Raw genomic sequence first — 27,803 nt, 5'->3', positions numbered from 1 at the left:
TAGGAAACTGGTACTGCAGAATTTATTTACAGGGCAGCACTGGAGAAACAGATATAGAGAATTCACATATGGACACGGGGAGAGGGCAGGAGAGGGTGAGATGTATGGAAAGAGTAACATGGAAACTTACATTACAATATGTAAAATAGATAGCCAACAGGAATTTGCTGTACGGCTCAGGAAACTCAAACAGGGGCTCTGTATCAACCTAGAAGGGTGGGATGGGGAGGGAGATTGAAAAGAGGGTATATGTGTACACCTATGGCTGATTCATTTTGAAGTTTGACAGAAAACAAGAAAATTCTATAAAGCAATTATCCTTCAACAAAAAAAGAAAAAACAATACTATTGTTTCTTTCCATTCTTTTTCCTTTATTCTAAACCACAATGGTGATATACACTACTCTGCCTACCAGTACACTTATTTGGTCTTCTGCTTTATTCATTTAATGCTTCCTTCCACTGTATGTTTCATACCAGTTTTTCTATTCTCTTTCTAAATTTTTTATTTATTTGATTTTTGGCTGCACTGGGTCTTCACTGCTATGTACAGGCTTTTCTACTTACGGCTGCTTTCTGGTTTCAGTGTGTAAGCTTCTCATTGCAGTGGTAGCTTCTCTTGTTGCAGAGCATGGTCTCTAGGGTGCATGGGCTTCAGTAGCTGCAGCACGCAGGCTCAGTAGCTGACACATGGGCCAAGTTGTCCTACTTCAAGTGGGATCTTCCTGGATCAGGGATCAATCCCATGTACCGTTCACTGGCAGGAGGATTCTTCACCAGTGGACCACCAGGAAGTCCCCAGATACTGCATTCTTTATTTTTCTAATCCTTGTTAAAAACTTCTTTTAACTTACTGCTCTGTGTATCCATTCTCTCCCTAAATGCATCACATTTCCAATCATTGCTCTGCACTCTTTCTCATGTAGTTACCTATCTCCACATCATTTAGTTGTTTTGGGACTTAATTTTGTTCCTTTATCTGGAACATGTTCTTCTGTCATCTCGTTTTGTCTAAAGTTCATGTACTCAAATTCCAGATGGCTTTAACAAATAATGGAACACTATGAGCATTTTATTGGCTTTTTTTTTTTTTGAAGTCTATCTTCAACTTCTAAGATTGTATAATAATAAATGTTCTAAAATAAAAAAAAATAAAGTTCTATTTTTATTTTATGTATGTGTAAAGCTATCATTCTTGACTTTGAAAAAGAAGCCCTCTGTTGAGTACGTCCTATGTGTTACAGCAGTACAATTCCCTCTCATAACACAACAGTCAGGTACCAGCTGGTCCCATTGTAAGTTCTGACGTGTTTGTGGACTCAGCTCCACAGGGTGTAAGACTATATGTTTTTTGCTTCAGCTGTCTTCTCCCTGGTGGGTGAGGCTGGTCTAGAGGCTTGTGGAACTTTCCTGGTGGGAGGGCATGGTGGGTAGAGTTGAATTATGGCTGTTTGGTGGGCAGGGCTTTGTCAAAAGGTATGCCAAGAGGTGGCTGTGGGATCAGGAAGTCTTTAGGCAGCCTCTTTATTGACGGGTGGGACCGTTTTCCAGTCCTGTTGCTTACTTTGTCTGAGGTATTCCAGGACTGGAACCTACAGGCTGTTGGATGGTGCCAGGTATTCGTGCTAATGTCCCAAGCAAGATGTCAACTTTCAGATGATTTCTTATGGATATGTTCACTGCCAACTTTTATGACCTAATAGAGAGCCACAGCCACATTCTCCCTCCCAGGAAGCCCTCCAAGAGCAGGATTAATTCCGCCCAGGCTCCTATGAAGTCACTGCTTTCCCTCTGAGTCCTGGTACTCACACAACCTCATGTTCAACATCCAAGACTGGAGTCTCTGTTTTCGCCAGTCCTATGGAGCTCCTGTGATCAGAAGCCAAATAAATGCTCTGGAGGCTCTTCATCCTGATGTCAGACCCACAGGCTAGGGAGCCTAATGTGGGGCTCAGAGCTCTCACTCCCATGGGAAAATTTCTGTGATGGAATTATTTTCCAGTTTCTGGGTCACTCAAGATGTACAGGCTTTGATTATATCACAAATGTGCTCCACCTATCACCTCGTGATTTCCTGTCTTTGGATGTAGAGTACCTTTTTGGAAGGTTTCAGTCTTTTTTATTTATGGCTATACAGAAGTTAGTTGTGACTTTGATATTCTTATGGGAGGAAGTGAGCTTACGTTCTTCTACTCGTCCATACTGTTTTCTCTCCTGGCCAGCCAAGGACAGGGCACCTGCAGGAACTGGCAAGAGCCACAGACCCTTGCGTAGTGTCAACAGTGCTAGAAACTGCTCTCCAGCATGAGAGACACCTTGCTGTTCACAGCTGGGTGTGTTCCTACACATCTCAGTGGCAGGAGAGTAGCTCAGCTTTGCTGGACTAGTGATCTCAGCTGCAGCTACTGTCTCTGGACTGAGCAGAAAAAGTTCCAACCATCCTGTCCTAGTCAACAAAACTTCTGAAAGGAAAAACTTTTTTCCCTTCCAGCTTGGATCCTGTAGAGAGGGCCTGAAGATTAACTGACAACCAACAGACTAAGTGGAGAAAAGACAAAGTTTATTTACAACTGCACATGCTCAGTGGTATGTAAGTCTGCCTGAACAAGTTTTTAATGCAGATAAAAGTGCACTTCTGTGAAAAAAAATTTTTTCAGGGAAAAAATTAACATAAAGAACATTATTAGTAAGAAAGAGAAGTTAGCACCAGGCCATAAGGTAAGAAGGCATAGGTTAACTCTACTTTTTGTACACACGGAAGTCAGGTTTATGATCAAGACTCCTCTTAACTAAAAAACTACAAACTCCTCAGCCTTGAAGTGGAAAAGATAAACATTGGCTACCAGACTTTTGGTTGTACAATAAGAATGCATGGACAATGAGAACCCTTTTTCTGAACTGATTCCATTAATACTTTGTCGCTGAAGTTAGGAAGTACCTTGCCAGTAAGAGACTGACTTTTAAAATTCTTTTCATAATGAACAATGCCCCTGATTACCCAGAACCCTATGAATTCAACACTGAAGGTGTCAAAGTAATCAAACTGTTCTCAAATAAAACATCTCTAATTCAGTCTTTAGATGAGGAAGTCACAGTTGTTGCTCTTCAGTTCCTAAGTCATGTGCGATCCTTTGCGGCCCCATGGTCTACAACATGCCAAGCTCACCTGTCTTTCACTATCTCCTGGAGTCTGCTGAAATTAATTTCCATTGAGTTCATGATGCTATCTAACTATCTCATCCTCTGCCACCCTCTTCTCCTTTTGCCTTCAATCTTTCCGAGCACCAGGGTCTTTTCCAGTGAGTTTGTTCTTCACATCAGATGGCCAAAGTATTGGAGCTTCAGCATCAGAACTTCCAATGAATATTCAGGGTTTATTTCCTTTAGGGTTGACTCTGCAGTCCAAGGGACTCTCAAGAATCTTCTCCAAAAGCACAATTCAAAAGCATCAATTCTTCGGTGTTCAGCCTTCTTGACAGTCCAGCTCTCACATCCATACATGACTACTGGAAAAACCATAGCTTTCACTGTATGTACCTTTGTCGGCAAAGTGATGTCTCAGCTTTTTAACATGCGGTCGAGGTTTTTCATAAGCTTTCCTTCCAAAGAGAAGGATCTTTTAATTTCATGGTTGCAGTCACTGTCCACAGTGATTTTCGATCCCAAGAAAATAAAATCTGTCACTATTTCCACTTTTTCCCCTTCTATTTGCCATAAAGTGATGAGACTCAATGCCATGGTCTTCTTAGTCTTTGAATGTTGAGTTTCAAGCCAGCTTTTTCACTCTCCTCCTTCACCCATGTCAAATTCTATAGTTCCTTTTCAACTACTGCCCTTGGAGTGGCATTATCTGCATATTTGAGGTTGAAAGTGATATTTATCCCAGCAACCCTGGTTCTAACTTGTGATTCATCCAGCCTGGCATTTCACATAATGTATTCTGCATATAGGGGCTTCCCAGGTGGCACTAGTGGTAAAGAAGTTGCCTGCCAATGCAGGTAGATGTAAGAGACTCAGGTTTGATCCCTGGGTTGGGAAGATGCCCTGGAGTACAAAATGGCAACCTACTCCAGTACTGCCTGGAGAATCCCACAGAGAGATAAGCCTGGTGGATTAAAGTGCCAGGGCTGCACTGAAGTGACTCAGCACGCGCACACACTCTGCACATAAGTTAAATGAGCAGGTTGACAATACACAGTGCTGCTGCTGTACTCCTTTCCCAACTCTGAACCAGGCAGTTGTTCCATGTCCAGTTCTAACTGTTGCTTCTTGACTTGAACACAGGTTTCTCAGGAGGCAGGTAAAGTGGTCTAGTACTCCCATCTCTTGAAGAAATTTTGGTAATTTGTTATGATCACACAGTCCAAGACTTTCACTTAATCAATGAAACACAAGTTTTTCTGGAATTCCTTTGCTTTCTCTATGATCCAATGGACGTTGGCAATCTGATCTCTGGTTCCTCTGCCTCTTCGAAACCCAGCTTGTATATTTGGAAGTTCTTGGTACATTTGGAAGTTCACATACTGCTGAAGCCTAGGTTGAAGAATTTTGAGCATTACCTTGCTAGCACGTGGAATGAGCACAAATGAATGGTAGTTTGAACATTGTTTGGCACTGCCTTTCTTTGGGACTGGAATGAAAACTGACCTTTTCGAGTCCTGCAGCTGAGTTTTCAAAGTCTGCTGACATACTGAGTGTAGCTCTCAGGATTTTAAATAGCTCAGGAGGAATTCCGTCACCTCCACTAGCTTTGTTCATAGTAATTATTTCCTAAGGCCCACTTGACCTGACACTCCAACATGTCTGGTTCCAAGAGAGTGACCACATCATTGCAATTATCTGGATCATTAAGACATTTTGTGTATAGTTCTTCTGTGTATTCTTGCCATCTCTTCTTAATGTCTTCTGCTTCTGTTAGGTCCTTACTGTTTCTGTCCTTTACTGTGCCTGATCACTGAATAAAATGTTCACATGAAGGCCTCATGACACACAGTATTCGATGGAAACGATTGTCTCTGTACTATGGAAGATAGAACATCATGAAAGTTTGGAAGAACTTCACCACGGAAGTTGCCATTGTTGCTACAGAAAAAGTCATGAAAGCTATCAGGCCTGAAATAATGAATTTCCACTGGAGATAAATTGTGCCCAGATGTTTTCCATGACTTCAGAGGACTTAGGAGAGAGCCTATCAAAGGAATCATGAAAGAGACTATGAATATGGCATAAAAGGTGGGGTGTGGTGAAACATTTTAAGATACGAATCTTGGAGAAATCAAGAGCTAACAAACACTACACCAAAGGAATTATGAGAAGATGACTTGATAGAGATGAGCGCTTCCAAAACAGTACTGTACAATATGAGGAAGAACACATAGAAGAGACAATTCCAAAAAGCAAGTAACATTAGACAATCTTACTCAAACACTATCTTTAACTTCTTTTACAAGGACCCTTTTATTATAGGGCACTGAAACTAAAGCGAACGGTGGAAGAAGTTTTGGTATTATATAGAATCATTTTTATACAGATGAAAAAGCAAAATTCAGACAGAAATTATGATGTATTTGCATAAAATTACACTGAATATGCCTGTTTTCCTGCCTACTGTTCCACCTTTTCCACATCTGCCATCTCTGAAACAGCAAGACCAAACTCTCCTCTTCCTCAGCGTACTCAATGTAAAGATAATGAGGAAAAAGACTTTTATGATGATTCATTTCCACTTAAGGAACAGCAAATAGTCACCATGCCATACACTTAATAAATCTATCTGTTGTATATGTGTGTGTCTCCAACGGAAAATGTCCCACATAGCTCAGTAGGTAAAGCATCCACCTGCAATGCAGGAGACCTGGGTTCAATTCCTGGATCAGGAAGTTCCCCTGGAGAAGGAAATCATAACCCACTCCAGTATTCTTGCCTGGAGAGTCCCATGGACAGAGGAGCCTGGCAGGCTACAGCTCACAGGATCATAAGAGTCAAGACACACCTTAGCACTATCTTTATCTTTTTATGGCAAGAACTGTATGAGTTCTTGTGCCATCATCATTCCTTAAGTGTTCAATTGTGTTTTGTGTGCAAGACAAGCATAAGGTGAGTGATACTTTTTACACAGTGTTCTAGAACTTTGCTTTCAAAGAGTTACATTACTATATAGTATGACACACTATCTCTCATATAGCTGGAGAAACTATGTATCAGCACACCTTGCATCAGCTATATATGAGCTGAAACTATGTATCAGCGTGATTTTAAAAAATGTTTCCAATAGCATATTATAAATATGACAGTAATACTGTATGCTGTAAAAATTTTATAACAATTCATTCATTAGTGTAAAGGCAAGGCTACTGTGAAACAATTTTATCAGTTATATTATTAGCCTAGGCTAATATAAAAGCAACTATATTGCTGCCTTCTTCATCATCACCCATAAATCATCATAATTATAAATCAATATGAATTATACACTTTATCTTTTCATTTTTGACGTCTAGTGTTACCTATATATGTAAGACCTGCTATGGTGTTTTGTATCATGTAAGACAATACTGATATAGGTACTAATGGATGACTAACCTTGTAAACTGATGACAAACTTACAGTAATGATAAACGTGGTACACAAAACTATAAATTTACTTTCCCCTTTTGATGATTTTAATAACATTTTATTTTCTCTAGATTACTTTATTATAAGAATATAGCATATACTACACATAAAACACAAAATACATGTTAACTGACTTAATATTACTTGGTAAAGTTTCCAGTCAACAGTAAGGTATTAGTAGTTAACTTTTGGGAGTGTCAAAAGTTATACTGACGATTTTCAGCTACAGAGCATTACAGTAACCAATACCCACGTTGTCCAAGGGTCAGCTGAATATGAAATGTGTTCTGTTGCAAAGATTCCCCAACAAAGAAGGCTTACTTAAATATTTGAAAACTATACAAACTGCCCTTTGAGAAACCATATCTAAGAATTTATATATGGAGATCTAATAATCTCAGGAAGAAATACAGTTACATTTTGCTTTATCTCATGACAACTGACTCCACCAGGAACCAAGTATATCTACTGACCCTGAAGAGTCATAGACTGCTTTGGGAATTAACATATTTCTAAATTAGGTTGTTATTACAATTATAAAAGACTTTTGGCCAGGTAGAGATTTGTAGGGCTTTCAAAAAAGGTCATGTAATAACTGGGTATGATTAGTTTGTAATAAGGAATAGAAGCTACAGCATACTATTTTTTTCAGGCAAAAACGTACTTTTGACAACTTTTTTCAATTTAAACAATTTCAACTAAAATGACTTCTACCTCATTTCACCTTTAATTTACTTCACTTCAATGTAATGCAACATATTCAGTCATTTATTCAACAGAAGTTTAGTGGCTTTTCTCTACTAACTAGGCATTTTTCTAGGATCTTGGGATCTAATGACTCCTTTCATCAGATATTGCAGAATTTTATCACAAATCATAATTTAAAAACTAACCTCCTTCCACCCCCAAGGAATTAAATGACCTATTCAGTATTTAAGAAAAAAAAAACTGTTTATTTAATAACGTGCAAACATTTAAATGTATTCTCAAGTATATACAAAAGTAGCAAAAGATTAATATCTTTCTAAAGAACTGAAGATAAAAATTTTTGTTATCTGCATCTGAATTATAATGTCATTGAATTCATTACAGTGAACAATGTGTGATTCACTCCCACTTATGCTTATTATGTACTGAGCTCATGAGTCTTACCACTCTGCATCATCAATGGCTTTTGCAAATACATAGTCTGTCCCTCCAAAACACAATACCACCTTTAAACAGAATTTCCACTTGTTCTTGCTTCATTAAATCTTGTCATACTTGGAGACAATTATCATTGTCAAATAGGTCTGGCACATCTTGTTCACTAAAATCATCTCTGGAAATTTTGTATATTTGTTTATGTGTTTATTTATTTATTCATTATTCTGAGTTCAAATTTTTATTTTTCAAATTGGTTATACAAGAAAATCTCAAGCAAATTAGTAAGCATCCTATTTTTTAAATGACACTGTTTTAAGCCACCTAATTAAAAGTATTATATAGATATTTAAAATTGAAACAATATATTTATTAAAATTTCTAATCATCACAATTATATTTATTTACTTTTATATAGCCCTAGGAGATATCTAATTCTGCTTTAAGTTAATATATTCTAATAACAATCAAAATAATATTAGAACAGAATTGTGTTCAAACAGAATGCTGATTTTTAAAAGTCTTTGATTAGGTCAATAATCTCAAATATTCAGACAAAATGTTTAAGAATATGAAACATGCATTCTGAATAATTTCATTTGTTACACTGTATTCATTTTTGTTTTCCTCTCAGCCTGTTTTCATATATAAAGTGTTCTTTTAACTTAAATCTTGGATTCCTCTTTTTACTTACCTTAGAATAATATTTCTCAATCAATAGTTGTTCTATGTTAAAATCACCTGGTGAGCTTTTTTTTTAAAAAAATCCCTATGCCAAGGTCACATGACTTACAAATTAATCAAATGTCTAGGGCATGTGTAAGGGAGCCTGGCATCAGTATCCCAGTGAGACATTAATTTGCAGCTTAAATGTAGTTTGGGAACTACTGTCTTAAAATACTTAATAATCATTCCATCATGTGTTAGTCCTGGGAAGGTCCAAGACATATACCACTTCTAAATCTACAATCTGAATCACCTGTATTGCAGGCCACGCATGGTAGAACAGTAGCTAGTGAGTAAACCTACTACTTGCACCTTAACTGCATGTTACCTGGCTTTAGCTTCTATTTCTAACATATAAACTCATGTATTAACAACAACAAAAAAATATATTTTACTGAACAGTAGCCCCACAGAAATGTTTCAGAATCTAGGGTTTTTAAATTTTGAAAGTGAACTTGGTGCATAACCTTATATTTCATCATACCCCAATAAAATCTGGTGTAGCACTTTGCAGTTAAGAACATTAATATTTAGCAGCAATGCATATATATATATATTCAAACTGACTGTGAGAAATAAAAATTGACTATAATAGCCTCATGTTCTTGCCTGGAGAATTCCACGGATGGGGGAGCCTGATGGGTTGCCGTCTATGGGGTCGCACAGAGTCAGACACAACTGAAGTGACTTAGCAGCAGCAGCAGCCTCATGTTAGTTGAGGCCAAGTGGCCTTAGAGCCAAACCTGAGAGTTTGGATTATGAACTCAGAGCTTTTTGAGATTACAGAAATATAGGCAAGTGATTCTGAAATATTATGTCCACAGGATACAATTCAAGGTCTTCCGTATGTCCCATAAATTGTGACTACATAGTCTGAAAGCCAGTGACAGAACGTTTATCTAGAAAGATGCACATGAAAACATTTTGATACTGCTGCTAAAGGTGAACACCTGATGAGAAAAACACATTGAGCAGCCTATGCTTGAATATTTACTTTAGTATGTATTTGTAGTAGTATGTATTTGTAGTACTAGTTTCAATTAAAAATAAATACTACTGCTACTATTAATAAAAAACCTAAACCCATCTTACTAAAAGAGTGGACTTAGAAGAAAACCAATCTTTGTGGTTAGTGTTGAAGGTCAAAACAAAGGAATACCTATAAGAAAATAGAAAATAATACCAAAGGCAGAATGTTAAAGCAGGAACTGATGCTGGCCTAAAGCTTGACATGAATTGAGTTCACTAGTTCACTATAAATAAAGAAATAAAATTGTTAAAGTGTCTCAAAAATAAACATTTATGACCTGTGTAAAACTACTTGAGAGAATATTTAAGTCTTAAAATGGAAAATCATGCATGATTAACTCGTGAAAACTAGCAAAGAAAACGTGTATTCTGAATAGAAATCAGATTATCTCAAGTAGAGTGTTCCAAATGGAAGTACTATACACACACACAGAAAATGGAAATGGGGCGGGGGAGGGCAGAGGGACACATGTCAGTGGCAGGGATCCATATGAAATAATTTGGGGAATTCCAGATTAAATTTAGGAAATTTTTCATTGTTAGGATTTCTAATAACCTTAAATAAGACAATGTGCTTTGACAAGATCTAAGGTAGGTATAATAGCCAGCCTTCTGACATTTCCTTGACCTCCAAACCCTTTTTTCTTTAAAATATTTAAGAGGACTAGCATTCCACAGAGTATGAAGCTGTTGGAGGTGCATTTATAAATTCAGGATTTTAGATGGTCTTCAAGAATGAATGTCAAGAGTCAACTCATACCTCATACCATTAATTTTCCAATCATTATCAGCCATCAGTCATTATTCAGTGCTACTATCTCCATGCAATGTAATAAAATTTCCAAAGATGATTCATTTTGGAATTAACAGCATGGATTATCACATAAATGAGAAAATACTATAACTTCTCTTATACTAAGTACCAAGTCAAAACAAAACTTAAAATAATCAACATAGTCACCATTTACAAGTACAAGCAGGCAATTTGTATAAACAGTGAAATGCTATACCTCATCAAATTCTTCAGTCATTTTTCTGATGATTTCTGCATTCTGCATATTTCGAAACATCTCTATTCTCACAGTACCTGTGGAACAACAGATTCTATAGTTAATTTTTCCTATCCATGCTAAAAGTTAAATTTAACTTGACTACTATTTGAAAAGTTTTATATGAAAGTGATTGGGTTTTTCTTTCTTCCGCAAACTTCTGTTTCAAAGAAATCCCTTGTATAAGAATTTAAAAATTCTTTAAATGTTAAAAAAAAAACACCTGAATAACCTATGAATTAGATAATTCTAAGGTAAAATGTTGAGAGAAGTACTGAAGAAGGAAAAGACAAAGAAAACAATGAATTTATATAGTACAGAGAGCCCTAAAGAAGACTTATGATAACCAGATATATGAGGCTTCTCTGGTGGCAGATGATGGAGAGTTGGCCCGCAAAGCAGGAGACCGGGGTTCGATCCCTGGGTCAAGAAGTTCCCAGCTGGCTGCCTTAGTCCAAAAAACATCCAAGTATAGAGAATGTTAATCCCTTCAAGGTACCCTCTGTTTTTTTTTAAATCATCAGAATATTCTCCTATTATTTAAAACGAACTGTTCTCTAATTTAACTATACTTTCAGTCAAACCTGTTTTCTTTGAATATGCCAGGAACTTCTACATAATGAAAAAGCTGTAACCCCCTTTTCATCTCATTCCTTCATACTTCTACCTTACTTTACTTTTATCTCAAATATGGCTATGTAAATATTATCACTCTTATAAGAATGAGTGGTTTATATTGAAAATCTATGTTAAAAATAACAATTTAAAGAAAACTGAAACAAGGTTCAAAATCTACTTAGATACAAAGAATTCTGACATAATAAAGTAGGTTCTGTTTTAGTTGGATAAATGTGTTGGCCGCTAAAGCCATATCTGACTCTTGCTACCCCATGGACTGTAGCCCACCAGGCTTCTCTGTCCATGGGATTTCTCAGACAAGAATACTGGGGTCGGTTGCCATTTTCTGATCCAGGAGATCTTCCTGACCCAGGGATCAAACAGAATCTCCTGCATTGGCAGGAGTGGATTTCTTACTACTGAGCCACTTGGGAAGCTCAATAATTAAATGAGGTTCAGTCTCAACTGCATAAATGTAAAATATTCAACTTAAAAATCACAAGAATAATACTCAATAAACAGTAGGAAAATAATTAAGCCATAACTTCTGACAGGCTCCTTGCAAGTGATTAATATCAGCTCTAACTGAAGTCACAATTAGGAATGGAGGCAGGAAGAGTCTCTGAGATATACTGTATGAAACAGCATGGAGCAATGAATAGCCATAAAGTCAAAGTATGATCTAGAATCAGAGTCCTAAAAAAACTACAGAGGCATATCTAGCTCTTATTTAACTTAATTTTTACTAATCTTAAAATGAGAAAAATTATAGTTGCCCTATCTTTAAATCAGAACCATTTTACAGCACATTTTATTTATTGATACATAGCTCTCCTTAATTTTCAATAGGTATTCCAAATATTCAACTGTAGAGATGACAGGTTGGAAGGAGAATGAAAAGGAAAAATGTTTTTAAATAGTTCTTCCTCTTAAAAGTTCTTTAAAACTTCCAATAGTTTTTGGAAATATGCAATTTCCACAAAAAAATGAGAAAATTTATCCCGTGATTTAAAATTTTATGAGGAAAAACAGTAATGCAGAGAGTATTCAACAGTGTTGAAAATTAGGCTGTTTATGTACTATAGAACAGTCTATATTTTCAGAAGATTTTAAAATCAAATAAACAAGAAATGTGCTAAACTGATAAGTGAGATCAAATAAAAACAACTTTGTTAGATATTCTTAAAAATCACTCAATTAAATAAAATTGTTTATATTTAACTTTGCATGGGTCATGAAATATTGCATCAATCGGAAATAGATTTCCATAGACAAAAAGCAAGTCATTTCAGGAGTTAATTCATGGTACTCTTGATAAGTGGAAGGACTTATGCTAAAGCTAAAGCTTGAATACTTTGGCCACCTGATGCGAAGAGCTGACTCACTGGAAAAGACCCTGATGCTGGGAAAGATTGGGGGCAGGAGGAGAAGGGTACGACAGAGGATGAGATGGCTGAATGGCATCACCAACTCAATGGACATGAATCTGAGCAAATTCAGGGAGGTAGTGAAGAACAGAGAAGTCTGGCATACTGCAAATCATGGGGTCACAAAGAGTGGGATATGACTTAGCAACTGAACAACAACAACAACATTTGATAAGTAAAATTACAATCATCTGTACTTACAAAGCAAAAGAAATAAAACTAGATGTCAAAATTATTAAACATGAGAAGAACTGTTCTTCTTAGGGGGATGGAAATATTTTAGATCTTGAATAGAGTGTCATCATAAGGCCATATGCATTTGTCAACAGCTACCTATCTATATACTCTGGTGACTTTTAATGCACGGGAATTAGATCTTGGTAAAGTTGATTCTTTAAAAATTCAAGAAAAAGGACAAAGATAACCCTACTTCTTCAATAATGAGTTGCACCTAACACTGTTAAAATATTTCCAATGTAAATAATGCTCAACTACTCAATTTCCACAATTGACAAGGCAGTTATCACATAGAGTGGAGTTTTAAATATACTTTCAATAAAATAGCTATGTTAGTTCATAAAGGGAGGACTATTTCATGGCATCAATTTAATGTGGTGAAAGGAAAGGCAACAAAACTGCAACCAGTATTAAAGGCAATATAAAAAACTTTAAAGATGACTAAAATATACAAAAAACAATTACTAACAAAATAAAATCAGATGTTTAAAAGTCATACTTTTTAAAATGAACAGAAGCTTTGCACTAATAATTTTTAAGAAAGAAATTCCTTTTGCTGCCATAATGACTGTGCCAAAGATTACCTTATTTACTTATTTTCCTCCTATTCATTCTTCTTCAACTGAGTCCCACAATTCTACTGAAACTGCTTCCTCACACCAGTTATCTCTGAACTGCTACATCAAACAATCTTAGTAATAATCTATCTATTCTATTTAAAGCATTTGTTTATTTCATTGGTTCCTATAGCATTATGTATTTGTACTGTATTTTCTGTTGATTTGTGTTGATTTCTTTCACTTACTTTTAGGCATTTAACATGAGTAAATACAGGTATTTTCTAAAGCTCCATTCAAGCATTCTTCTTTGTCCATTTTTAAATTTTCTAGCCTGGAAACGGCCCACATCTAGCTCATCCAATACAAAAAAGTATAGCAGGGACCACTATTTACTGATCTTTTTATTTCTCCATGAGCCTTGAAAACTTTCTGACATCTTAAGTTTCTCAGTCCTATTAAGTTTTCTTTGATAATAACAATGAAGAATATTGCCCTAATTAAAGGCTTTTTCAAAATACATTAAAAAGCTAACCTCAGTTCATTTTTGGATTCTTGGTTGTTAAATATGAATATTCCTAATAGACTGTACTAAGATTATGGAGAGTAAAGGTAAATGAATCTGAAACAATTCAGATTTATGAAAACAAAACTATACGAAAATATAGAATATAAAAGAGTAAAGATCATCTTCCAAGCCCTTAAATACTAACAAGTTACCTATGAGAATCCTAAAAGAATCAGCCACCAATATACATATTTTATGAAAGGTTGTTTCAGCAGGCTCTCCAGACAGGATTGTAGTTTTAATAAAGAAAAAGGAAGAACGTTAAAAATTGTCATTTTAAACTATGAATAATTAAGAAACAGAAGTAACATCAGAAATCTACCTGCAAATTCATGATCATTTAAACTATGTTAAACTCTGATGACAGGAAAAATTGATATAATTTCTGTGGGATGTGACTTGGCAAATGTCTATAAAAATTACAAATTTATATTCCTTTTTGCCTTGACATTGTACTTGTTGCAAAGTATTCATAAAATCACATGCGTGCAAAATAATGAATATACAAGGTTATGCCCTGAAGCACACTTTGCAACAATAAAAAAGGTAAACACTCCATTTCCCCCATAAATAATAATCTGACTAAGTAAAAACGGTGATGATAATGACAATGGTGGCAGGCAACATTTGGCTGCTCAGTACCAACTAGGCAATGTACTAAAAAGTGCTTAAATTTCACAACAACCTTACTCAGAATACAATTTTTCTCCCATTTACAGATGAGAAACTTGAGACACTTAAGAGATTTAGCAACTTGTAAAGGACTTTTCCAGCAGCAGATCCATGGCCTATATGTAGGCAGACTGGCAACAGATCCACGGAAACCACTATTATTAAATGGCTCTTAAAGTCAGTGGAAGCCATGGATATAAAAAACAAAGTTATCTATGACTGATATAAAAAGATGTGTAGGATATATTCATACATGAAGAGGGGAGGTATAGGTTCTAGTTCAAGATGGCAACATAGGAAGATCCTGAACTCACCTTCTCCCATGGAGACAGTCAACAATTACATATGCAAAGACTTCCTCTTTAAAAAAACCTAAACGTTGGCTGAATGATGATTATATATCTGGCAAATGAGAAGACAATCACATCAAAGCATCAAGACAGGCTGGCACAAAATATCACCAAATGTGGCACAAGATAAAACCAATCCACACTGCAGTGAACTACAACTTGTAGGGAACTCAAAACCAGAGCTTCTCCCTGAGGAGTGAAGGGCTCGAACCCCACAACAGGCATGCCAAATTTTAAGATATGCACTTGAGAGATGAGCCCCATCCAAAAAAAAAATCTACTTTTGAAAATCAACAGGGATCACAACTTGAGACCCATAAAACAGTATCAATCTAGTAGAAAGTTCCAAAAGAGGCTAAACAACTTGAACTCTTCCATGCAGGGCTCAGCTCAGAGGTAGGTTAAGGCAACTAAAACTTAAAAGCAAATAAGGATCACATGCTTACATTAAAACCATGGCCTAAGAGGCAGGCACCTAATTTAACACATGCACATCTACGAGCCTGTTGGAACACTCTCTGGGGACAGAGAGTAACGGGCACCATTTTTATGCTTTCCCTCTGCCATGTTCTGGAGCACCAATATCTCTTGTAAGGGGGCCTACATGTGCCTGATATCCTAGTTTTTGTGGCTGCTGCAGACAGTATAATTCTTGATCACCTGGCTCTGGAGGTCAGGGGAGTTTGCATTCCTGATCACATGGAACTGTAATAATCAGTGTTACCAGAATGGAGCTCCTATCCACCTGGCGCCCTGATTTGTGTGACTGCTGCCAGGGGGACACCCTTGTTTCACTTGACTTTGGAGGCCAGTTCCATTTGTAAAATCTCAGGTGTTAAACACAAAAAACCAGGGCACCAGATACATGTAAAAGTGCTTAAAATTGTAGACCTTGCAACACCTAAACCAAGGAAGACAGAGTTCTAAATCAGCTACCACTTCCAGGGAATAGGAAGAGGCAACAGATCCAAGAGTTCAATCTTTCTGTGAGAGAGACCTATTACCTAGTCATTTCGATTGTGACCGGAGGGGCAGGGCTCTCTTTAAACAAATATCTAGGGACTGAGCATTCCTTTTTCAGAGATTTCAGAGAGTGGGCACTATATTCACCCTCATCCTCTGAAGTGTTCCAGAGCACCAGAGTCTGCTGGTACGAACTTTTACATGTATCTGGTGCCCTGGATTTTTGTGTTTTACACCTGAGATTTTTTTTTTTCCTGAAATAAAGTTTCTTTTGTTTTTAATTTTATTTTATTTGTTGGAAGGTAATTACTTCACAACACTGCAGTGGGTTTTGTCATACATTGACATGAATCAGCCATAGAGTTACAAGTATTCCCCATCCTGATCCCCCCTCCCGCCTCCCTCTCCACCCGACTCCTCTGGGTCTTCCCAGTGCACCAGGCCCGAGCACTTGTCTCATGCATCCCACCTGGGCTGGTGATCTGGTTCACCATAGATAATATACATGCTGTTCTTTCGAAACATCCCACCCTTACCTTCTCCCACAGAGTTCAAAAGTCTGTTCTGTACATCTGTGTCTCTTTTTCTGTTTTGCATATAGGGTTATCATTACCATCTTTCTAAATTCCATATATATGTGTTAGTATGCTGTAATGTTCTTTATCTTTCTGGCTTACTTCACTCTGTATAATGGGCTCCAGTTTCATCCATCTCATTAGAACTGATTCAAATGAATTCTTTTTAACGGCTGAGTAATAGTCCATGGTGTATATGTACCACAGCTTCCTTATCCATTCATCTGCTGATGGGCATCTAGGTTGCTTCCATGTCCTGGCTATTATAAACAGTGCTGTGATGAACAATGGGGTGCACGTGTCTCTTTCAGATCTGGTTTCCTCAGTGTGTATGCCCAGAAGTGGGATTGCTGGGTCATATGGCAGTTCTATTTCCAGTTTTTTAAGAAATCTCCACACTGTTTTCCATAGTGGCTGTACTAGTTTGCATTCCCACCAACAGTGTAAGAGGGTTCCCTTTTCTCCACACCCTCTCCAGCATTTATTCCTTGTAGACTTTTGGATAGCATCCATCCTGACTGGCGTGTAATGGTACCTCATTGTGGTTTTGATTTGCATTTCTCTAATAATGAGTGATGTTGAGCATCTTTTCACGTGTTTGTTAGCCATCTGTATGTCTTCTTTGGAGAAATGTCTGTTTAGTTCTTTGGCCCATTTTTTGATTGGGTCATTTATTTTTCTGGAATTGAGCTAAGGAGTTGCTTGTATATTTTTGAGATTAATCCTTTGTCTGTTTCTTCATTTGCTATTATTTTCTCCCACTCTGATGGCTGTCTTTTCACCTTACTTAAAGTTTCCTTTGTAGTGCAGAAGCTTTTAAGTTTCATTAGGTCCCATTTGTTTATTTTTGCTTTTATTTCCAATATTCTGGGAGGTGGGTCATAGAGGATCTTGCTGAGATTTATGTCGGAGAGTGTTTTGCCTATGTCAAACATATGGAGGCTAAATAACACGCTTCTGAATAACCAACAAATCATAGAAGAAATCAAAAAAGAAATCAAAATATGTATAGAAATGAATGAAAATGAATAGACTTAAGATTTTGCAAATGGAACTCATGGCTACCTGATCACCTTGATCTGATAGAAGGGGCTGGGATACATAGGTGATGGACTGTGGCAATTAGAGGGATGATTCTGTGCAGGTTAACACACATATAGACCACTGCACAAACAGCTCCCTGAAACACATTTCCAGTCTATGAAAGAGGCTACTTTACTTCTCTTGGACCTTTGGATAGACAAAAAGGCTTCAGGTTTGACACACATGTAGCAGCATATATAGAGCAGCTCTCAAGGAATACAGACTGTGAATGTCATTTTGATGCTCTCTTTGGCCTTGTTCCAATTCGCCATTATCTTCTACAAAGAAGTTATACACTTATCTGAAGCCCTGATTTTTGTGATTGCTCTCCAAGATATACTTTCAGATTGCCTGGTTCTGGTAACCAGTGGGTCTTATGCTTGCAGCCTTTTAGGACTGCATATATTATATCTACATATTTTTAAAAGCTGTTAGCTGATGGCCTGGCTTCTAGTCACACTGAATCGAGGGGTGAAATCTTCCACTTTGAGCCAGTGACAGGCATTGGCATATCCTCAACTACTGAGGGCTATTAAAAATATATTAGGCTGCTTGGACAACAAACAGAGGTTTGACAGATGACAAACAGTTAGGGCAAGTCTGAACAAAAAGGTTCATCTCCTACACGAGGCTACTCCCTCAAGACTAGAAGGGGTGGTTGTTTCACCCACTGTATAGCAACCAACACAGAGTTGAGCCAAAGGAAGAAGCAGAGGAGTATGTTCCAAATGAAAGAACTACAATTTACCTTATAAAGTAAAACTCATAAAGGTATTCACTGAAATGGGGAGAATAATGGATAAATACAGTGAGAACTTCAGCAAGAGATGGAAAACATAAAAAAGTAACCAATACAACCACAGAGATGAAGAAGACAGCAACAGAATTGATATGTACACTAGACTGGTTTAAGAGAAGACAAATTAAATTGAAAAAGATCAATCAACTCAAACTTAAACAATGCACTGGAACTTAATCACAGCAGCAAAAACAAAAATCAATGAAAATAGCTTAAGTGACTTACGTTCAGTTCCGTTCAGTCGCTCAGTCGTGTCCGACTCTTTGCGACCCCATGAACTGTACCACATCAGGCTTCCCTATCCATCACCAACTCCCGGAGGCAACCCAACCCATGTCCATTGAGTCGGTGATGCCATCCAACCATCTCATCCTCTGTCGTCCCCTTCTCCTCCTACTCTCAATCTTTCCCAGCATCAAGGTCTTTTCAAATGAGTCAGCTCTTCGCATCAGGTGGCCAAACTACTGGAGTTTCAGCTTCAGCATCAGTCCTTCCAATGAACACCCAGGACTCATCTCCTTTAGGATGGACTGGTTGAATCTCCTTGCAGTCCAAGGGACTCTAAAGGGTCTTCTCCAACACCACAGTTCAAAAGCATCAGTTCTTTAGCGCTCAGCTTTCTTTATAGTCCAACTCTCACATCCATACACAACCACTGGAAAAACTATAGCCTTGATTAAACGGACCTTTGTTGACAAAGTAACGTCTCTGCTTTTTAATATGCTGTCCAGGTTGGTCATAACTTTCCTTCCAAGCAGTAAGCGTCTTTTAATTTCATGGCTGCAGTCACCATCTGCAGTGATTTTGGAGCCCAGAAAAATAAAGTTAGCCACTGTTTCCACTGTTTCCCCATCTATTTGCCATGAAGTGATGGGACAGGATGCCATGATCTTAAGTTTTCTGAATGTTGAGCTTTAAGCCAACTTTTGCACTCTCTTCTTTCACTTCATTAAGAGGCTCTTGGTTCTTCTTCACTTTCTGCCATAAGGGTGGTGTCATCTGCGTATCTGAGGTTATTGATATTTTTCCTGGCAACCTTGATTATGGGATGGTACCAAATATACTAACATTCATATTTTAGGTCTCCCAGGAGAAGAGGGCAAGAAAGGAGCAAAAAATCAGACATTCAAGTCCTAAAAGTCCAGAGAATACCAAATAAGATGAATTGAAAATGGCTCAAAGGAAGGCACATTATAAAATGTTAAAAGTTAAAGACAAAAGAATAATGCTAAAAACAACAGGAAAAAAGCAACTGGCTATACACAAAGACCTCCCATGAGACTTTGAACACACTTTTCAGTAAAAACTCTACAGGCAAGAAGGGAATGCATGATATATTCAAATTGGTAGGAAAAAAAATAAAGAAAAGAAACTTCTAACCAAGCAAACTCCACCTGGAAGAGTTCTCATTCAGAATTGAAGATGAGGGAGTTTTCCAGGTAAGCTAAAGCTAAAGGAATCTATACCATTAAACCAGTCTACAAGAAATGTTTAATGTACATCTTAAAGATTAAAGGAAACAGCACTAGTTAGTTAACAGAGCACATATGAAATAATAAATCTGACTGAAAAGCAAATATATAGTAAAGTAGTGGATTAATGACTTGCTTAAATAATTAGTTAAGAAATACATAAGTTTTTCAAAATGTTAAATATAACATCAAAAATATAAAACCAGTGTGGGGACACAGTGGACATGTTGAGCCTTAAAATGGGATGAAATGTAAGTTATTATCAACTTAAAATGTTGTTATAAATCTCATGGTAATCCAAAGCAAAAGTCTACACTATAAATACACAGAAAATAAAGAAATATACACCTACCACTAGAGAAAGTTATCAAACTACAAAGGAGAGGCAGAGAAGAAGGAAACAGAGAATAACTACAAGAGCAGCTAGGAAACAAGAAAAAGGCAATCAGCAAAAGTCTATCAGTAACTACTTTCAATGTAAGTGGACTAAATTCTCCAACCAAAAGACATAGAGTAGGTGAGTAAATGAAAAACCAAGTTCCTTCCATGTGCTGCCAACATAAGACACACTAGATGTTAAGACACACAGACTGAAGTAAAGGTACAGAAACACTATACCATGTAAATAAAATCTAAAATAAAGCTGGGATAGATATTCACACATCACACAAAACAGATTTAAGAAGGAGACAATTAATGGAGACAATTAAATAGGAGACAATATAATAAAACAATAATTTAATGTGTAAAATAATGGCAAAGCGGTCATCCAACAACAAATATAACACCTGAAAATATTTATGCATGAAAGAATTAAAGCAACTAATAAAAGAAACAAAGTGAGAAAGAGAAAGCAATGTATAATAGAAGACTTTCATAACTTAAGAAGAAAACAATTGCCTTAAATGAAGTATTTGAACACATGGACTTAACAGATATACATGCAACATTCCATCCAAAATCAATTTTTCTCTCGTCCACAGGGAACATGTTCTTAGATCATATGTTAGGCCATAAAACAAGTTCTAATGAATTCAAGATGACTAATGTTGTCTGGAAAGTTGGCAGAGTAGATGGGCTTCCCTGTTGGCTCAGATGGTAAAGAATCCACCTGAAATGCAGCAGACCTCGGTTGGGAAGATCCCCTGGAGTAGGGCATGGCAACCCTCTCCAGTATTCTTGCCTGGAGAATCCCAATGGACAGAGGGGCCTGGCTGACTATAGTCCATGGGGTCACAGAGAGTTGTACACGACTGAGCGACTAAGCACATAGCACAATGTTGTCTGGAAAGTTTGCATAGTAGATGGACATGACCTCACCCTCTCTGACAAAAACACTATAATCACAACTAAATCCCGAATAACCATGGTGGAGGGGGCGGGCATGCTGGAAGCTACCAAAAAACATACCTTAGGTTGAAATAAAAAGAAGAAATGACAATGACACAGTAGGAGGGGTGAAGTCACAACAAAATAAAATCCTATATTTGCCAGATTGATGAGCCACAAACTGGTAAATAATGATACCCACAGAAGTTCTCCCATGGTAGTGAAAGGCCTGGGCCCAGGTCAAGCTTCCAAGGTTTGGGGCCTGGCAACAAGGGAAAGGGCCCCCACAGAATCTGGCCTTGAAGGTCCGTGAGGTTAGATCACAGAGATTACACAGGAATGCAGAAAACAAACTCTACTCTTGAAGGGTGCACACAGGTCCCACACACAACAGTATATAGGGGAAAAAAGCAGTGACCACGTAAGAGTCTGGGCTGGACCTACCTTTTAGAACTGGATGGTCTTATGCAGAGGTGGTATGGTGGGGGTGGCTGTTGCTGACTGCAGGGATAAACACACTGGCAGTTTTTGGTGAATATTCACTCGTATGAGCCCTCCTGGAAATCATCATTTCCTCCCCAAGACCCAGCCTAACCCAACAGCCTGTAGGTTCCAATGCTGGAGGGGCTCAGGCCACACGGCCAGCAGAGCCCCACCCAATAAAAGACAGGCTGCTTAGGCAGCACAGTGCTGCTCATGAGAAGAACAAGACCCAGCTCCATCCACCAGTGAGAGCAGGAATAAGCTCTCCCACAAAGAAGCCTGCACAAGCCTCTCAGACAGCCTCATCCAGCAGAAAGGCAGAAAACAGAAAGGGAAAGAAACTACAATTCTGCAGCCTGTGAAACAGAAACTGTAATCAAATAACGTAAGACAAAACGAGATGGTAGAGGAATATACTGCCGATGAAGAACATGACAAAATCTCAGAAAAGTAATGAAGTGAAGTCCAAATAGGTAATCTACTGTAGAAAGAATACAGAGTAAAGAGAGTGAAGAAAATGCAAGATTTCAGGGGAAAAAAAAAAAGGAGGCAAAGATGAACAAAATGCAAGAAATGTTTAACAAAAACCTAATAGAACTACAGAACAAAAAGGGAGGAACAATGCAATAAATGAAATAAAAAAGACAACAGAAGAAATCAACAGCAGAATAACTGAGTCAGAAGAACAGATAAATAAGCTGCAAGAAAAGGATGGTGGAAATCACATCTGCAGAACAGAATAAATAAAAAAAAGAATGAAAACAGTCTCGGAACCTCTGGGACAACATTAAATGCACTAATTTTCATTACAGGAGTCCCAGAAGGAGAGTGAGTGAGGACCTAAGAGAATATTTGAAGAGATACATGAAAACTTCCTTAACATGGGAACAGAAACAGTCATCTGAGTTCAGGAAGTGCAGCAGGTGCCAGGCAGGATAAGCCCAAAAAGGAATACACTGAGACACAGTAATCAAACAGACAAAAATTAAAGACAGAAAAAATGTTTTTTAAAAAACATAAGAAAAGCAAGAAGCAACATATAAGGGATATCCTTCCCATAAGGCTATCAGCTGATTTCTTAGCAGAAACTCTGCAGACAAGAAGGGAGTAGAATGATACATTTGAAGTGATGAATGGGTAAAACCTACAACCAAGAATTTCCCATCTTGCAAGGCTCTCATTCAGATTCAACAAAAAATAAAAATAAAAAGCTTTACAGACAAGCAACAACTAAGAGAATTCAGCATCATGAAACTACGTCTGCAACAAAAGTGATGGGAACTTTCCTAAGTGAGAAATAAAAGACCACTACTAGAAACAAGACCACTACTATGAATGGAAAAATTCACTGGTAAAGCCAAATATAAAACAAAGGTAGGAATTCATCTGCATACACATAGGATATCAAAACCAGCAACTGTGGGAAGAGGAGAGCAACAAATGCAGAAAGGCAATTGAATTTAAAAAGGAGCAACTTAGAATATTCTTCTTATAGATTGCTTCATCAAAACCTCACAGGAACTTCCCTGATGGTCCAATGGTTAAGACTCCATGAACCCAAAGCAGGTGACATGGATTTGATCCCCTAGCTAGGATACCCACATGTTGAGCAGCAGGGCCAAAACAAAAATACCCCCCACTCCATCCTTGGGCCTTCCCCAAGAAGTCCAGTAATTAGGACTCTGTCTTCCAATGCATGGGATGCATGTTGGATCTCCGATCAAGGAGCTAAGATCATACACTTGTCATGGACAAAAAAAAAAAAATCAAAACGTAAAACAGAATGCTATGCAAAATTCAATAAAAAGTTTAAAAATGCTACAAATAAGAAAAACCTAAAACAAACCCTCACAATAACAACAAATAGAAACTCTATAATATATAAACACACACACACACACACATGCTGATATCTAAACACAACACTAAAGTTAACCATCAATTCAGAAGAGAAGAGAACAAAACAGGAAGGGAAGAAAAAAAGATCTACAAAAACAAATCCAAAACAATCAACAAAATGGCAATAGTAACATACATTGAGATAACTACCTCAACTGTAAATGGATTAAATGCTTCAACCAAATGACATAGATTGGATGAATAGATAAAAAATCAAAATGTGTAGACATATACTGTCTACAAAAGACACACTTCAAATCTAGGGACATATACAGTCTGAAAGTGAGGGATAGAAAAAAGTATTTCATGCAAATGGAAATCAAAAGAAAGCTGGAATAGCAACACTCATATCAGACAAAGTACACTATAAAGTAAAGACTATTACAAGAGACAAACACTACACAGTGATCAGGGATAAGTTCAACAAGAACACATCACAACTACAGATACACACGCATCCAGCACAGGGACACCTCAACATATAATACAACCATTAGGAGCCATAAAAGGAAAAACTGGCATCACCTCAATTACAGTGGGTTAGGACCCCACTTTCATCAATGCACAGATCATCCAGACAGAAGATCAATAAGGAAACACAGGCCTTAAATGACATGTTAGACCAGACTGTCTTCACTGATATTTATGGAGCATACCATACAAAAGTCACAGAAAGACAGTCTTCTCAAGTGCTCACGGAATATTTTCTAGGACTCATCACACACTGGGCCACAAAATGAGCCTTGCTAAATTTAAGAAAATTGAAATTATATCCAGTATCTTTTCTGACCACAATGCTCATGAGATTAGAAATCAAGGATAACGAAAAACTATAAAAAACACAAACACATGGAGGCAAAACATGCTATTAAACATGGATCCTAGGTGGCGCTAGTGGTAAAGAATCTACCTGCCAATGAAGGAGACACAAGAGACATGGGTTCAATCCCCAGGTCAGGAAGATTCCCTGAAGTAAGAAATGGCAAACCACTCTAGTATTCTTGCCTGGAAAATATCCTGGGCAGAGTAGTCTATTGGGTTTCAGTTCATGGGGTCGAAAAGAGTTGGACATGATTGAGCAACTGAACACAGCATAGCAATCATGAAGCTCTGAAAAATCAAAGAAGAAATCAAAAAATATCTAGAGGACAAATGATAATGAAAACACAAATATCTAAAACCGATGGGGCACCATAAAAGCTGTTCTAAGAGGGAAAACAACCTTACCACAAGAAATAAGAAAAACCACAAATAAACATCCTAATGTTACACCTGAAGCAACTAGAGAAAGAAAAAAAATGTTAGTAGAAGGAAAGAAATCATAAAGATCAAAGCAGAATAAATGAAACAGAAAAGAAGAAAACAATAGAAAATATCAATAAAGCAAAAGGCTGCTTCCTAAAAAGATTTTTTAAAAAAAATCAATAAAACTTTAGCAAACTCATCAAAAAAAGAGGGATCAAGTCAATAAAATTGCAAATGTAAAAGGAAAAGCTACAATATACACTACAGAAATACAAAGGATCATAAGAGACTACTACAAGCAACTATATGCTAATAAAATGGACAAAATGGCAGAAATGGGCAAATGCTAAAAGCAGTATGTCTCCCAAGACTGAATCAGGAAGAAATAGAAAATATGAACTGAGCAATCACAAGCACTGAAATTGAAGCTATGATTTAAAAAATTCCAAAGAAACAAAAGTCCAAGATATGAAGCTTCACAAGAAAAGTTTATCACTTAGAGAATAGTTAACACCTTTCCTTCTGAAATGATTCTTTAAAAAGAACTGCAGAGGAAGGAATATGCCGAAACCATTCTATGAAGCCATTATCACCCTGATACCAAACATTACAAAGATATCACACACACAAAAAAGAAAACCACAGGTCAGTATCAGTGATGAATGTAGACACAAAAATCATCAACAAAACGCTAGCAATCCAAATCCAACAAATGCCACATTAAAAGGATCATGCACTAACGATCAACTGTAATTTACCTTAGGAATGCAAAGAATTTTCAGTATCTCCACAAATCAATCAATGGGATACACATAAACAAATTGAATAAAAAGCACATGATTATCTCAATAGATTCAAAAAAGCTTCTGACAAACTTCAATACCCATTTATAATTTAAAAAAAACCTCTCCACAAAATGGGCAAAGAGGGATCATACATCAATATAAAAAGCCCTTCTATGATAAATCAACAGATAACATCATACTCAATGGTGAAAATCTGAGAGCATTGCATGTAAGACCAGAAATGCGAAAGGCTGTCCACTCTCACCATTTTAATTCAGGACAGTTTTGGCAGTCCTAGCCAGGGCAATCAGAGAAGAAAAAAATAAATAAACAGAATCCAGATTGGAAAAGAAGACTTAAAACTCTAATCGTCTGAACTTCCCTGGTGGTCCAGTGGTTAAGAATTCACCTGCCAAGGCAAGTAACAAGGGTATGATCTTCAGTTTGAGGACAACCAAGGCCGTGGGACAACTAAGCCCATGCACCACAATTCCTGGGCCCAAGTAGAACAACTACTGAAGCCTGCATGCTCTAGAGCCTGTGCTCCACAACTAGAGAAGCCACCACAATGAAAAGCCCATGCACCACAACTGGAAGAGCACCTGCTCATCCCAACTAGAGAAAGCCTGTGGGAAGCAGTGAAGATCCAAGGCAGCCAAAAATAAATAAATCAGTAAACAAATTTAAAAAAAGTTTGCAAATGAAATGATACTGACTATACATAGAAAAAGCAATAGAGTTCCAGAAAAAAATCTATTTCTGCTTTATTGACTATGCCAAAGTCTTTGACTGTGTGGATCACAATAAACTGTGGAAAATTTTGAAAGAGATGGGAATACCAGACCACCTGACCTGCCTCTTGAGAAATCTGTATGCAGGTCAGGAAGCAATAGTTAGAACTGGACATGGAACAACAGACTAGTTCCAAATAGGAAAAGGAGTATGGAAAGGCTGTATATTGTCACCCTGCTTATTTAACTTACATGCAGAGTACATCATGAGAAACGCTGGGCTGGAGGAATCACAAGCTGGAATCAAGATTGCCAGGAGAAATATCAATAACCTCAGATATGCAGATGACACCACCCTTATGGCAGAAAGTGAAGAGGAACTAAAAAGCCTCTTGCTGAAAGTGAAAGAGGAGAGTGAAAAAGTTGGCTTAAAGCTCAACATTTAGAAAACTAAGATCATGGCATCCTGTCCCAACACTTCATGGAAACAGATGGGCAAACAGTGGAAACAGTGTCAGACTTTTATTTTGGGGGGCTCTAAAATCACTGCAGATGGTGATTGCAGCCATGAAATTTAAGACATTTACTCCTTGGAAGGAAAGTTATGACCAACTTAGACAGCATATTTAAAAGCAGAGACATTACTTTGCCAACAAAGGTCCGTCTAGTCAAGGCTATGGTTTTTCCAGTGGTCATATGTGGATGTGAGAGTTGAACTGTGAAGAAAGCTGAGCACTGAAAAATTGATGCTTTTGAACTGTGGTGTTGGAGAAGACACTTGAGAGTCCCTTGGACTGCAAGGAGATTCAACCAGTACATCTTAAAGGAGATCAGTCCTAGGTGTTCATTGGAAGGACTGATGTTGAAGCTGAACTCCAATACTTGGCCACCTGATACGAAGAGTTGACTCATTGGAAAAGACCCTGATGCTGGGAGAGATTGGGGACAGGAGGAGAAGGGGACAACAGAGGATGAGATGGTTGGATGGCATCGCTGACTTGATGGACATGAGTTTGAGTAAACTCCGGGAGTTGGTGATGGACAGGGAGGCCTGGTGTGCTGCGATTCATGGGGTCGCAAAGAGTCAGACATGACTGAGCGACTGAACTGAACTTATACATAGAAAATTCTAAAGATGCTACCAGAAATCTACTAGAGTTCATCAATGAATTTGGTAAAGCTGTAGCATACAAAATCAATACACAGAAATTTGTTGCATTTCCATATGCTAACAACAAAAGATAAATTAAAGAAACAATCCCAGACTAATCTGGTAGTTCAGTGGTTGGGAGTCTGTGGGCCAATGCAGGGGACATGGGTTCGATCTCTGGTCCAGGAAGACCCTGTATAATGAGGGGCAACTAAGTTCATGCACCACGGCTACTGAGTCTAGGCTCTTGATTCTGCAAGGTACAACTACTATGACCAAGCACAGCAACTACTGAAGC

The 27,803-nt window shown here is 37.5% G+C and overlaps 1 protein-coding gene across 1 annotated transcript in view; it reads right to left on the bottom strand.

Annotated features, from left to right (window-relative positions):
* STAG1 (STAG1 cohesin complex component) overlaps positions 1-27,803 on the bottom strand; it is a 497,553-nt gene that overhangs the window by 205,241 nt on the left and 264,509 nt on the right. The window contains exon 6 of the mRNA XM_065942227.1: positions 10,524-10,600. Coding sequence (XP_065798299.1) covers positions 10,524-10,600 — 77 coding nt within the window. The remainder of the gene's footprint in view (positions 1-10,523; positions 10,601-27,803) is intronic.

The sequence above is a fragment of the Muntiacus reevesi genome, chromosome 8 (assembly GCF_963930625.1).
Source record: "Muntiacus reevesi chromosome 8, mMunRee1.1, whole genome shotgun sequence".
Lineage (NCBI taxonomy): Eukaryota > Metazoa > Chordata > Mammalia > Artiodactyla > Cervidae > Muntiacus > Muntiacus reevesi.
This window is presented reverse-complemented; position numbering and strand designations above follow the sequence as displayed.